The 14,116-nt window shown below is 47.0% G+C and overlaps 5 protein-coding genes across 5 annotated transcripts; 2 read left to right on the top strand and 3 right to left on the bottom strand.

The window, feature by feature from the left end:
• Positions 1-475: 475 nt before the first annotated feature.
• N7487_011500 (telomere length and silencing 1 family protein) lies at positions 476-1,625 on the bottom strand (the record flags this gene model as incomplete). Its single annotated transcript, XM_056879230.1, has 3 exons — positions 476-771; positions 836-1,215; positions 1,276-1,625. 3 exons carry the CDS (start codon positions 1,623-1,625, stop codon positions 476-478), a joined length of 1,026 nt encoding a protein of 341 aa, XP_056724549.1.
• Positions 1,626-4,718: 3,093 nt separating this feature from the next.
• On the top strand, positions 4,719-6,269 carry N7487_011499 (sugar porter family MFS transporter; the record flags this gene model as incomplete). Its single annotated transcript, XM_056879229.1, has 1 exon — positions 4,719-6,269. One exon carries the CDS (start codon positions 4,719-4,721, stop codon positions 6,267-6,269), a length of 1,551 nt encoding a protein of 516 aa, XP_056724548.1.
• Positions 6,270-6,985: 716 nt separating this feature from the next.
• N7487_011498 (uncharacterized protein) lies at positions 6,986-8,596 on the top strand (the record flags this gene model as incomplete). The annotated part of the gene is made up of 1 exon (XM_056879228.1): positions 6,986-8,596. One exon carries the CDS (start codon positions 6,986-6,988, stop codon positions 8,594-8,596), a length of 1,611 nt encoding a protein of 536 aa, XP_056724547.1.
• A 438-nt stretch (positions 8,597-9,034) lies between these two features.
• On the bottom strand, positions 9,035-11,189 carry N7487_011497 (GMC family oxidoreductase; the record flags this gene model as incomplete). The annotated part of the gene is made up of 3 exons (XM_056879227.1): positions 9,035-10,574; positions 10,642-11,070; positions 11,134-11,189. The coding sequence occupies 3 exons, from the start codon at positions 11,187-11,189 to the stop codon at positions 9,035-9,037; spliced, it is 2,025 nt and encodes a 674-aa protein (XP_056724546.1).
• Positions 11,190-12,231: 1,042 nt separating this feature from the next.
• N7487_011496 (uncharacterized protein) lies at positions 12,232-13,087 on the bottom strand (the record flags this gene model as incomplete). Its single annotated transcript, XM_056879226.1, has 3 exons — positions 12,232-12,518; positions 12,582-12,649; positions 12,705-13,087. Coding segments are annotated over 3 exons (738 nt in total), but the record flags the coding sequence as incomplete, so codon positions are not given.
• Between the last annotated feature and the right edge of the window lie 1,029 nt (positions 13,088-14,116).

Genomic DNA, 14,116 nt, shown 5'->3' with positions numbered 1-14,116 from the left:
ACCGGACAAGATGTACCAAATAAACAAGATATCATTTCCTTTGCCCTTCTTTTCTCATGCTTGGTTTTCGTGTCTTGTTGCCCTTGTATTCTGCTCCAAGGTATGGGCAATAATAACATTTAACTGTTGGAATAACTGCATCGACCATCTAGGATGTCTCTGGATATATATATGCCAAAGAATAGACCACCGATGCCCTTGGGAATGTAAAAACTTCGTGAACTAAATATCTAGCTAGCTTGGAATAATATCGCAGACCTTATACCTAAGATAAACTACAATACTTCTACTCCATATTAATATTTGGAACGAGAAGGATACATGTAATTGGCCGCAAATCGCAGGTCACCCACGGTTGATAGTAGTGCATGTGCTTGGTCAGTAGCCCTTTGAAAAGAACCGTCAGAAATAGCATTGGCGCAGAAATCATTATGGTATCGTATGCATATCGAGTAAAAACAAATGTCGCAGAGGATCAAGTACATAAAGTCCATATCGAGGAAAACCAGCCGTTTTGGATGAGAGAAACAATCATTTCTTTCCCGCCTGTGCTTCTTTTTCCCCGCATTGCAGCTCTTGCACTGCGACTGCCTCCGAGCTTTGGACCCCGAGGCGCTTCAACATTGGCCACCGGTTTTGCTGCAGGCCGAGTCCGACGGCGAGACTGCATCGCATCCATAAAGTCTCGCCTGAATTGCTCAGCAACTCGGTCGTCAGCAGCCTGTTGGTCATCAAGCTGTGTTTCCTCCTCGTGTTCATCATAAATTTCCACTATAACAGCTGGTGTGAGCAAAGACATAGATCGTATAGGATTTCACATTGAAATGGCACGCACATTTGCTCTCACGTAGTACCTCCTCCACAAGACGATCTCTTGCGATGTCTGCTTCTGTCCTCTGTTTGCGATTGCGCCATGACTTGCCGTCTGGGCCAGGGCGACCCGTCTCTGACGCAGCATGATCCACTGATGTCGACAACTCTCCCTTCTCCATCTGTCGAGTCGCAGCTTCTGTCCGCGCAATGTTTCGTAATGTGGCTTCGTGGCCGAGGTCAATTTCATGGAGTTTGCCTAGCGATGCAGGCTCGCGCGTCTGATGCCCAGGCAGCGACAGCACCTCGGCGACTTCCTCTTGCGTCGGTTGGTTGGAATCTGAATGATCCACTTTTGACTGAGGCTGGTAGCGCTTAGCCATCTCGGAATCTATGAATGCCATCCTTATCTCGTTAGCCTATATCAAACAAATTGGACGATCAGCTGTAGCAAAGGATTCGTACATGTGTTTGTCAACATCCACTGTTTGACCAGTATATCCTGTGAAACGTTCATTCATTGCTCGTATCTTCTCATCCTCAGTTTCTCCGGCCGGTGGTACGAGCGCTAGTTGCTGGCCCTGAGAGTCTCCTAGTCGTGATGCGGTAGAAAATCCAATGCCACCCTTTCTAACTGCGCGTGGACGCCGGATATTATTGCCCCCAGGAGCTTGTGACGCGCCATGATTGTCATTTTGGTTATCGGCCTCTTCGGTGTCTGGGGTGTCATGATCGGGACGTCGTCGCATGAACTTGCGCTTTTTTGCTGGGCGAAATAGGGATTCGGTTGGCGCAACATCTTCTTGCGGGTCCATTGTGATTTGCGACAACGTGAACTCGGGTGATAGGGGAAAGACGAGCGGGAAATTAATTGTCAAGGTGAGGTCATTCAGCAGTGAAGACAAACGACAATTCGCCCATTACCGACCGCCTTTTATTCTGCCTACCATGTCGGGCTTGTGTATATGAAAATGAGATCATAACATGTAACCTCCCTTGTTTGTGCAAATTTAAATCGAAATTATAATATGATCTTAGAATATAAATCTGCAACTCCTTCTGAGACTGGCCTAGTTTTCTAGCAACTGGAGGGAACCGCAGGCCCCTATAGTAATAATCCAGGCATATGAGGCCGCGATAATAGAGATATAGTAGGCGGTCAAGGCCTACATGATGGTTATCGGGGGTTCACGAGGGTGTAGCTAATATAATAGTTCAAATATAGTCGATGATGCAGCCGATTTTATATCTATAACGAAGCTAGGTGAGACCAAGTGGAGATAACTGAAGTATATATTACCATGACTGAGCTGGTCAGATAAGGTAATTGTCAGGAATTTCCAGCTCCAAGTGACCAAATAGGTCTTCCAAATGATTTTGCATACTCAATCTCAATCAGTGGAGAGCCGAAATGAGTATCATTTTTAAGACCGGAGATATTGTCGAGAAGGTTGTCCGGTGAGCCTCAGATCTCAGGATCCACCCATCCAGTCATAATATTAGCTTCACAGTAGAACTGGGCATCAATTCTTAGATGCCAGTTTCCCCAATAATAGGTTAAGGTGTCAGCCTCCAAACGGTATACCATGTGGTGTCTTGGCCTCCTGTGCATATGCTAGCTGTTATATTCATGTGCACAGTTGAATCCTGTAGCTGATGGTCTCACTTTTTTTTTTAGTCTTATCTTTTTATTTAAAAAAAAAGATAGATTGAATGTTTGTTTTATGGCAGGAACATATGTTTGGTTGATTTCCTTTTAGTAACATGAGTTTGAAATCCCTGTCAATATACTCTACACATGTACTGTGTGTTGTGTGTTGTGTGTTGTAGGAGGATAAAGTATGAGATCAAAGTTTATATTAGACTTTTAACCTTGGAAGTGCCCAAGTGGTGCTAGCCTTCTTGAGACAGTGGATTTTTTTTTCTCGGAAAGAGGTTTCCTATGCCTCGCCTAAATCCAATTACCCAATTATCCAATTTTCTTAATTAATATTATAACCGAATAGCCATGGTGTTACCCAAGGTAATAATATACCAGATTTACTACGTACGAGATAAAAGTACATTATATGTGCCTTGGCAGAGACCCTCATCAAGAGGCCCGGGACACTAATAATACCTTGGCTCTCGGGTTCGCAATTCGGACCAAGTATATCTCCCATAGAAGACCGAGGAGCTTGAGCTTGTAGTAGGTAACATTATTTCGGATGTTAACCACAGATGAGTTGAGACACGAGGGTAAGATAACTACATTTTTTTTTTTATCGAAGTGAAATGTGAACCTCTTGAATCGCGAGGGAAGGTCGATCTTCAAATGTCGTAGTCTATGGCGGGCGGGAAGCTGGGTCACGCGTCCCGATAAAGGCACATGGATATGACGCGCTTAATTTAGCGGGCAATTCGCTTCTAGAGCCAATTCGAATATTATTAATAAAATAATAGCAATCCTTCAGAGCTCAGCTGGGCAGGATTCCCGAGATCGGGGATTCTCAGACGAAAAGTTGTACTCCGCGCCTAACCGATGTAAGTTTTTGCCGATGCTATCCATGAAAAAAATTTGCAAGATGACACCGGATGGGTCGGATGGGGGTCTATCGTCTGGTCTGATTAGGGATTGGAAGTGATAGATGGAAACAACCAAAGTGTATCAGGGCACTACGGGAGAGAAAGGCCGAGAAGATCCCTAGGTTAGGGTGGTTGAGCCTCTATGCTATGCGGTGTAGATGTGAGCAGTGCTCTTTCAATCTGGCCGTTACAAAACCCGCTGACATAGGTTTGCTCAATACATCCATTTAGTTATTGGTCAGCTTTTTTACCCTTATCATAGACATCCGCTAGACCCCGCAAATAATGTTGAAATCTCTGACTGCGGGTGAGCCGAATACGTCCACGGTGTGGAGGACCGAGGTGTGTCATCTTGACCGAGTCTTTCTCAACAATACTACTCGGAAATCTCTCGGGGAACACGGGAAGGGATCCACCAGCGAGGAAATGCGATGTACATCGTCAAGGACAAGGTGGCTTCGCTTAACGAGAATGACTTCCTTTTCTTTTTCGTCGACATCTCAATGACACAATCCCCACGATTTGAATACATAAGAAACAGTGTATGACAATACGGGCAAATCCGGAGAGTGACCGAGATGGTGGGGTGCATTGCATTTCCCCTCGGTATCCCCAGGTTAGATTCGTTGATATCTTGGCGCTTGGCAGAAGTGGACAAGCCTTTGAGGCTAGCTCAAGCCTTTTCTTGACCTATGAATGCCGAGACCGGCCCGAGCTAGGCAATGAGTGGCCAGGAACCAAACCGAATAACTGCTCAGGTGGGAAATTTCTGAAATTTAATGCCCGGCACTCGTCGGAAAATAAATTACCCTAAACAGGTTTTGCCCCTGCCCTCTCTTCATTCCATATTTGGTAATATGAGAGAGATGCCCAGGTGGGATCAGAGCTCCCGTCTGTGCTCCGATTTTCGGCATTTCCTCCAATCAATCCTAGACGGTCAGCAAGATCATCTCCCCCGGGCCCGCCACTTAACTTTGATTTTCGGCCCTAAGTCCATGGATCAAAGTGGTCTTTCACTCGGGAGTGGCACAGGGGCGGGATCCTTGCACACCGGGACCAAACCTACCCCGTGGAGTCGGCGATATGGCCGAGTCACAGCCGGACATTTGTCGAAATTTGACCAAAAAAGTGGTACCATGGTGGAGATATGTTATCCACTGTGGAATTCTCCAGCCCACAGGTACAGAATACATACTGTACCGAGTACAGTATGTGTTAATTTTTCTGATGCGGGGTCTCCACGAGGATGTTGACCGAAGCAGGGTATAAACTCATGGAGAGACCCGCCCTTTTTCTCTGTTTCTCTCATCCCTCAGAGTGACCTTCTCTACACACATTCCAACATGGTCAGCTTATTCCGAGGAAAGGCGCTGAGCGTAGCGCAGGCATTGCTCATCGTAGCACCAGCCTTCATCGTCTTCGGTTACAACCAGTCTGGCTTGGGCCCTCTGGCTACATTGCAGAGCTGGGTCAGTGTTTTCCCGGAAATCGACACAATCAACACCACGGGCGCTGAACGCGCACAACACTCCACAGGCAAGGGTACCGTGATCGGATCCTTCCAGCTCGGTGCTCTATTCGGAGCCTTGTCGTGTACATTCCTTGGTGACCGCCTCGGTCGCCGCAAGACTATCTTCTTGGGTGCTATCCTTACTATCATCGGCCAAGTGCTGCAGACTGCGGCTTATGGATTGCCACAATTCATCGTCGGCCGTATCATCCTCGGTCTCGGTGTCGGCCAACTCAGTGTTGCCGTCCCCGTCTGGCAGTCAGAGTGCACGTCGGCCAAACATCGTGGACAACACGTTGTTGTGGACGGTATCTGTATCTGTTTGGGTTACGTTCTCTGTAACTGGATTGATTTCGGCTTGAGCAAAGTCTCGGGCGCATTGCAGTGGCGTATCCCCTTGGCTATTTCCCTATTCTTCTCCCTCGTTGTCGTGTTCTCGGTCTTTTTGCTTCCCGAGTCTCCTCGATGGCTCGTGCGAGTTGGCCGCATCGAAGAGGCTACCAGCAGTCTCGCTGCCTACAAGGGTCTTTCTGATGAGGATGAGGCCGTTCGCGTCGAAATTGCCGGCATTGAGACCTCGCTCGAGAGCACGGTTGACAGCACCTCCCTCATGGATATCTTCAGCTTCAGCAAGCCCGACGATGAACGCCTTCTATACCGGTTCTGTCTGTGTGTCGCACTGCAATTCTTCCAGCAGATGTGTGGTGGTAACCTGATCTCGACATACGTGTCAACAATCTTCGAAGAGAACCTGAACATGGACAGTGACCTGGCTCGCATTCTGTCTTCATGTGCCATGACTTGGAAGTTCTTGTGCAGCTTCATTTCCTTCTTCGCCATCGATCGACTCGGCCGCCGAAAGATTTTCATGATCAGCGGTACTGGTATGTCTGTCTGCATGACTGTCCTCGCCATCACCAACAGCTTTAAGGACAACAAAAACGCCTCGATTGTTTCGGCCGTCTTCATCTTCCTCTTCAACTCCTTCTATCCTGTCGGATTCCTCGGCGGTAACTTCCTCTACTGTACCGAAGTCGCTCCTATGCGTCTCCGTGTCGCCATGTCCGCCATCTCCACTGGTAATCATTGGTTGTGGAACTTCGTGGTTGTCATGATCACCCCCGTTGCGCTCGACACCATTGGATATAAGTACTACATCGTGTACGCCGTCATTTCTGCCTGCATTCCAATCTCGGTTTACTTCTTCTTCCCCGAGACCATGAACCGCAACCTAGAGGCTCTGAACCATGTCTTCCGCGATGCCCAGACTCCATGGGATATTGTCTCCATGGCTCGTCACCTGCCCCAGGGTGAGGCTGCTGAGGTTGATGTCTGGATGCGGACCGAGGAGAAGGGCGCCATTGAACAAAAGGAGGATGCTTAAATATAGATTGAATTTGTTGAGACTTTGCGAACTGTATATACTATATCTGACGATGATGATTAAATGAGTTGTACTAGAGTACAACTCCAAATAGATGAGGCCATCATATTGAGCCTGTCAAAAATTTCAAAAATTTATAACTTCTACCCTATAGTTTAATATCGCCTCGATTTTAGAGATCCAACATAACCAGTAGCCTCTTTCACCATGGTAGCATGATATACTTACACACTTCTTCCATATAATGAGATTGTCCAGTTGATGCAAAAGACCGTATTGGCAACGCTCTTAAAGAACTTCAAGTGAGGTTCTTTGTTCTCTATTCTTGCAACTCTCTCGCCTTTTTATCTTTAAATTGATTCTCTATGTCATTGTCATGAACAAATTCTCATTCCAATTGTTTTCTCAAAGCTATCCGCTCCACTTCGAGTTTTTTGTCTCCCAAGGCTATGTTTGGATCCCTTGTCCATGTCGTCGGGCTGTTGTTGATTGTTCATCCTTTATTTTTATTTTCTTTGATCCTATTTATGGCAATTCTGGTGTTTGATCGCGATGAGGCTAACAATAACTCCAACAAAGGCCATTCGAATGTCTAAAGCTACCTATATAACCCCTCTATGCATGTCTTATGTTCTTCCTTCCAAGCACATTATTCAACGCTAACACTTGATTAAACCTAACTTCAATTATTTTAGTTATACCAAAATACCAGTACAATGTTGAAGAGGATTCGCCACTCGCTGTTGTGTTTTCCAAGACGCCGGTGCGATTGTGACGACGACACCGATTCTTCTGGAGCCCAACCTAACCGCCCACGGGAAAGAGCACCAAAGCGTGCCCTACGTCAACCACTTCCTACGAACGTAGTGGCAGGCGCTGCTCCAGCTAGCCAACCCCAAGCTGACAGTGAAGGTGAAGTCAGCAGTGAATATGAGTATAGCAGTGAGGATGGTTATCCTCCAGCTCCCCCACCCAGCGAGGTTTCCATGTTCGACCAGGTTTCTCACACAGGAATATCACCCGCGATGAGCGAGACAAATCTCGATGATGACTCTTCATCTGGTGATGACCCATATTCCCTCTCATCAAGAAATCGGCACACAGACAGCCCGCCCAAGGTAAGTGATACTGATTCCAACGAGGGTTCATCTGGTGATGACTTTTACTCTGTCGCAACAAGAAATTCACACCAAGGTATTACTCCCCAGATGAGTGATGCTGGCCTCAGTGAGTCCCAATATGAATCATTCCCAGAATCAGGAGAAAGCTCTCTTTTCGTGAGTGCAGGTGAATACAATGCCGATGAAGATGACTATAATGGAGCTGATGAAGAAAGCCTTGATCTGAACCAAGATGATGATGAAGAAATGTACGAAGACCCGGGAGAGTCCGAAGAACCCGAAACTCCCAGCCAAGAATGGCCGAGTGATTCTAGTGACAGGAGGCGTCGGCGTTCTCTAGATAACCAAGCCAAAGCCGATGCTGAACACAGAGGCCTTTATGGATCGAGGGGCAATAGCGCCAGCAGCAAGCGCCAGCGTCTTGAAGACTCGGCCGACACCTCAACCGGGAGGGTGAGGACCGGCATCGAACCGACAGCGAAGGATGTTACCAGGTATAGAAATATAGGAGCACAATACCAAGCATGGATCGACGATTCCCAAGCGCCAGGGTGCCGAATTCAACCAGCAACATTAACTATAGAGGAGATGACCGACGAAGCACAACTGATCCCTTGGGCAGTCAATGAATCGTACTTCACAGTCGAGCAAATGGCACTAGAAGGCGGCGATATCGAATCGATGAATATTGCTCGCGGTGGTCCGCGGTGGCGCTACACACACCTCCGACGGGATCCAGGGCCAACCACACTCGAAGCTAATGAATTTGAACATCGGGTCGCTCGTGGCGTTCTTGTTGCTGAGAGAATTTACAGAGAAGACGGTCCTCATTGGAATGAGGTTGCTCGAGCTCAATATCTGCTTGATTTTAACTTGAAAACTCTGAGACATGTTATCTTTACTGACGTCGAGAATGAAGAAACAGCCCCATATATATGCTATGAGCTATACCCCAGATGGGGTGTCATATGGACCCAGGCACAAAGCGTTGATTGTATGGTATTTAAGCATGGTAGTGCTGAGTATCAAGAGCTCCTCGGGACAAAGTTGGGTAAAGCTACGGCTTGTCTTATCCTTTCTTCATTCCCCAGGGGCACGATGAAGATCACTCGTATTGTCACTTGGTGCAATTCGACCGCACCGCAGATGCGATTTGAGATTGAACCTGTTATTGCTTCGCCTATTGCCTTGGCTACAGCTGCATGATCTATATGATTTGATCAATTAGATGTAATTGCATCTACTGGTGTTGGTATCTAATCTTTGGAACCTTTTTTATATACATAGAAATTCACATTTTGCTACGATGATATGCTAGATCCCTACTATGGTAGATGACATTGTGTTCAAAAAAGTAGGCGTTAGTTGGGTCGCTCATACATCATACAAATGGGATACTTTTTAAGCTTAGCATTGTCCATATCCTATCCTATCATTTTGAAGGAAAGAAAAATACAAAACCAATTATCAATGGTATTCTTTACGCAACGGCTTGAGGCCTGGATGCTTTTGGGAACTCTTTAGAAATGTTCAAGTCAAGAAGTTATACAAGAATGGAAGATGGACACAGTCACAGATGGCCAAAAAAATAAACACAAGCCATGAAGTTTGCAAATGTTTGCGAACAGAGTACCAGTACTAATATCATACAGCATCGGCAATGATAACCTCGGCAGCCTTCTCACTGATCATATAAATGGGCAGGGCGATATAGTACCCCGGAATTTTGGGAAAGACCGAAGCATCAACAACGCGTAGGCCGTCAACACCACGAACACGGAAGTCAGCATCCAGCACAGCTTGAGGATCTCCATCTTCTCCAATAGCAGCTGTACAGCAGGCATGGTGGCCCCATGCCTCTTGCTTAATGAAGTCTTTCATTTCACTCTCGGTAGTGACATTGGGCCCCGGCCAGACCTCTTCAAATCCTCCATCGAGGGGAATAAGGTCATCGAAGATTGTGCGGGAGAATTGCATTGCTTCGTATACAGCCTGAAGGTCCTTATCATCTGCACCGTCCGTGGTCACTCCGGTATCGAACGAGTGGAAGTTGATAAGGGGCGTATCACGCGGGTCAGTAGATCGGAGCTCAACCGTGCCAGCATTGTTACGGGAGCGAGACTTCAATGTAATCCAGGTCCAGTACTGGGCATCTTTGAGACCCTCATAAGAGTAGTTAGGGTAATAGCCAGGGAAGTTGACGGGTGCTCCTGAAATCAAAAGGTCGGGTTCATCCTCTGCGACAGAAGACTTGCGAATGATGGCGATGGCAATTCCATTGGTGGTATATGTGCCTTTGAAGAGGGGATCGTTCTCATATTGTTCCAGACATGGGTCGGGAAGAGAATACAAGAAGGTACACTTGGATGTGAGGACGAAATCGGTAGGTGACTTGCCCACTGTGCCTGTCTCATATCGGTCCTGAAGATTGCGACCGACACCGGGGAGATCTACTAGAGTTGAAATTCCAAGCTTGGATAACTCCTCCTTTGGACCAATGCCACTCAGCTTCAGCAGCTGGGGGGTGTTGAACGAGCCTGCAGCCAGGATCACTTCACGAGCAGCGCTAACGCTACCTGGTGTCCCATTAGACGATGTCTGGGAAGCCCGAGGGTCTGCACGATAGAGACTTTGCCCCCGAAGATAGTCAACACCGGTAGCCCGTGGCTTGGCTCCGGTGGTATCGAACCGAAGCTTCGTCACTAGGGTGTTCAACTGGATATCAAGGTGATATTTTCGCGAACCATCGGAGTTCACAGCGTTGACTGTCTTCATGAGGAATTCTCGAGGACCTGTACGCTTGTACTCAGGAACATCCACCGCGAGAGGAACTTGGTATGGACCCTCCTCATAGTCGCGCGAGGGAAGGGGGTTGTTTGGGTCACGTAGTAGGACTCCTGCAAGGCCTGTGACCGTGGTGATCAATTTACCCAACAGTGTTTGACCCGCGGCGGTTGCACCGGCCAGGATCAAGGACAGAAGCTTTTGATCTTCAATGACGAGACGCAAATCTGTAAGACTTGTTGTAAGCCATCCGTCGAATCCGTGGCCCAGTATGCTGGTGGGGAGATATCGGTTGCGTTCTAGTCTCTGAAAGTATTGTCGCATATTTGAGGCAGACCATGAATCATTGCCAGTGAGACTAGCCAGCTGCTCCCAGTCATTTTCGTACGGGTAGATAGTGCTATCAAGATACCGGTCAGCATACGATAGCCATGCCTGGTAGAAAACACGGAGAAAATATGGCGTACATCATGGCATTGTGAGCAGAGCATCCACCCAAAGTACCTGCTCGAGGGTATAGAATTCCTAAAGGGTCGGAGCCATCGGGCGCATTGCTTCCAACATGGAGATCACCGGTAGGTGTCCGGTAAGTCATCTTGCTGTCTTCTTTTTGACGAGTCAAGTTTGAGTAATGGTTCACGAAATAATCCCATCTCATCGGCTCGTATTCAGTGGACTGGAGTTGAAGCGCGGGGACAACTTGCTGGGTCGCATTCCCCTGGTCATCTCCTGCTTCTAGAAGAAGCACCTTGTATCCTGCAATGGCCAATCGTGCCGCTACAGGGCCACCTCCAGCGCCAGAGCCAACAATGACATAATCATACTTAGTGGTGGAATTCTCGTTATTTGAAGACCGCTTGTGCGTGTCATGATATCGATGATTTGGTCCATGATCACTGTATTACGGCATTAGTCTTCTGTGTCACTAAGGTCTGAGCAGGGACTGAAGGTGCACATACGAAGCCAAGACAGCCGAAAAGGTGGACAGTAGTCCAACTACTGCAGAAAGACGCATGACGAAAGAGAAAGGACGGGGTGCTCCAGAACCAAAACAAAAAAGCCAAGAAGAAATCCTAAGCAAACAAAAAATGAGCTATTTGGGATATATGGATGCCCGCAGACCCCTTCTCCTGGCTCTAATATAAGACCGCCATAGAAGCAAAAGCACCACAAGCACCCATAATACAATCTTTGGTTGTCTACTGAGTATGTTCCATCGTTTTTCATTACAAGTGATCGACATAAGCTTCCACTTTCCGAACTAGCCTGTATCACGCATGGATATCCATCCCGTAACAGACTATTCTGTACGGAGTACATAGAAATAGCTCTCACTCGTATTGAACTAGGTCGAAGCGCAGCCGTGCCTTGGCAAAGTAGAAATAAACGTTGAATACCTTTAGCTTGTGGGGCTGGCCGGCCAATCAATATGTTCTAGATCTTGTCCATTCGTGCCGAGCTCCTAGCGTCTTCTCTATGCCGTTTGACATGCCGATCATACCGAACAGCCACCAATCTAACGGTGAAGGTACACCCCTAGTTTAGAGTTTCAGGGGACATCCGGACTACATATGTTGTACGGAATACGGATGTACCGTTAAGCCACATTGTCGGGGAAATTACGGAATAAATATATTAGGGTTTGATATTTTGTATACTGGATGTGAGACCCCAAAGCTAGCCACCGGTGAATTGCTCCACCCTTCGGTTAAAAGGCATGCAAAGGATTACCCCGTGCCTGAAAGTTAAAGCCCCTTATTGTTGCAGAATCGGGGCTGCAGCGATGTTATCTTGCTTTGTTCCTATTCACTAACGCCTGTTGAGACACCCTCTTATATTATATGGGGTTAATTCAATATCAAGAGAAAGTATTACACTCGTGAATAACTAGAGTTTTTATCATGCTTATGTTGAATGCATATCTCTTAGAGTGAGACACAAAAATGTAATAACTGTACGGAGTAAATAAGTAAATACAAAAATAGAAATAAAATGGAGAAATATCAAAGACATTCATTTCCCCACGTAAAAAGACACCCCCCATTTTGACCCCTAAGCTACACCGGGTGGGGGTGATGTAGCCGGGCTTCATCAGACGTGTCCACTTCATCAAGTGGGTAGAATTGCCGGTCAGCATTCTTGCTCTGCGCAGGGATACCTGCAAATTGGGACCCATTCCCACGGGAATGGGAGTTCATAGCATATGATGATTTGGCCGGCTCAGTATCGCCAAAGAGTCCGGGGGATACACGTCGTAGTAAGGATCTAATGGCCGGCAGACACGCACATATAACGCCAACATCGCATTCAATAGTACTCCAATACCCAACTGTCACGTAATCCCCTTACAGATGTCAATAAAATTGCATATATCGAAAGAGGAAAGAGAAAGAGAAGGAATACTCACATGTTAGGTTAGTGGTGGAAGCAAAGTGAATGAGTGAATTAAGCCGCAGGATGCTGACAAGAGTGACACTGAGCCCATGCGTTAGTCAATGAGATTGTGGGACAGGCTGGAAGGGAAGCGTACAAAATACCCAGGCTAAACATGCATATCACAAATGATTTTCGTTTGACCGAAAGGTTTAAACGGTATAGCTGGCGCAGTGGAAGCACCATGACAATTATATCAAGGACCATGTTGAGCACTGCCGCTGCCCAGCCCTGTGCGTTGATATGGTTGCACTTATACTTCTCCTCTTCATACCAGCGGTGCCACGCTCCGGGTAGAGGTCGACACTGGAACACCGAGATCAAGACAAAGGCAATCCAGTAGCCCACATTCAATGCAATCGCCACGTAAGTTGCTTTCCGGAACGTCCGATCAGGGAAGATACGAAGGTAGAAACAGCAAATTGATATTTTGGTCAGCGGGAGAATGCTCAAATAGAGCAATTCATCCCAAAAATAAACCTAGGGTAATTAGACAAATTTGCCTTGGAAATAGCATCAAGTCATGGGGTATAGTAGTACTTTGTTGGAAGGTCACGTGACCATCACTGTTTGCTCCCAGTACATTAGTCTTAGCATCTGTAGATAGCTTCTTCTCTTTCTCTCTCTCTAGCGCAATACAGTGATTTTACCAGCGTACTTACTAGTCCCTGGCCTTCTCTGTAACAGGTTATGAGCACCTGGCCGTCGAAGCCTCTGCATCACTGTATGCCTCACGCCCCATCTTTCCTCCAATCCTTAGTGCTTTGCGTGGCACCCCACTTTGTGGAGCTTTGATCGCACAAATCAGAGTTTTCACTGGTCGAGTCTTTCGACTATCCACACTTGGCCGTTCGATCCTGTCGACCGCCGTCTCTCATTGGCCGTTCGACCCAGTCGACCGCCGTTCACATACCCCACAGCTATTGACGAGCACTCCGGTGCCGAAGAAGACGTTATGGCTGGCTCATTTAATATTGAAAATTTCGATATCAATCGATCAGAGATTGATTTTCATGACTCCGTCCCTAAATTGAAGGGACAGTCCAATTTTAGGGACTGGGAAACCGCCCTGTTCCTAGCACTTACTGCCAACAATCGCTACTATGCACGTATACTCACCTACGGGATTCCGATCCCATCCCCTCCACAATACCACGACACTACGGTAAAGGGAGTCACTGAAGATCTTCTTAAAGATGCTCAGGCAGTTACTTCTGAAGCTGACATTGTCATTACACCTTCTCAAATTCGCACGAGGACTATTGAACTTCAAGAGATTAATTCTCGGCTAGAGAAGAAGTATGACTCCCAGTATAACAACTAGGAATCTTGCAATATAAGGATACTCCTCAACCTTCGTAAGACCCTCGGTGTTGAAGCCACATCCGTTATAGCACAAATTATTAATATACAGGAAGTATACCGCAAGCTCCGGAAGACGTATGCCGGTTCCTCGTATCAACAGTCTTATACCTACTTTGCTAAGTAGGTTGACCTTCGCTATAAGAG

Source organism: Penicillium crustosum, assembly GCF_028827405.1.
Source record: "Penicillium crustosum strain IBT 35664 chromosome Unknown utg000005l_segment0_segment0, whole genome shotgun sequence".
NCBI lineage: Eukaryota > Fungi > Ascomycota > Eurotiomycetes > Eurotiales > Aspergillaceae > Penicillium > Penicillium crustosum.
Note: the sequence above shows the minus strand (reverse complement) of the source record. Positions and strands in the feature narration are given on the sequence as shown.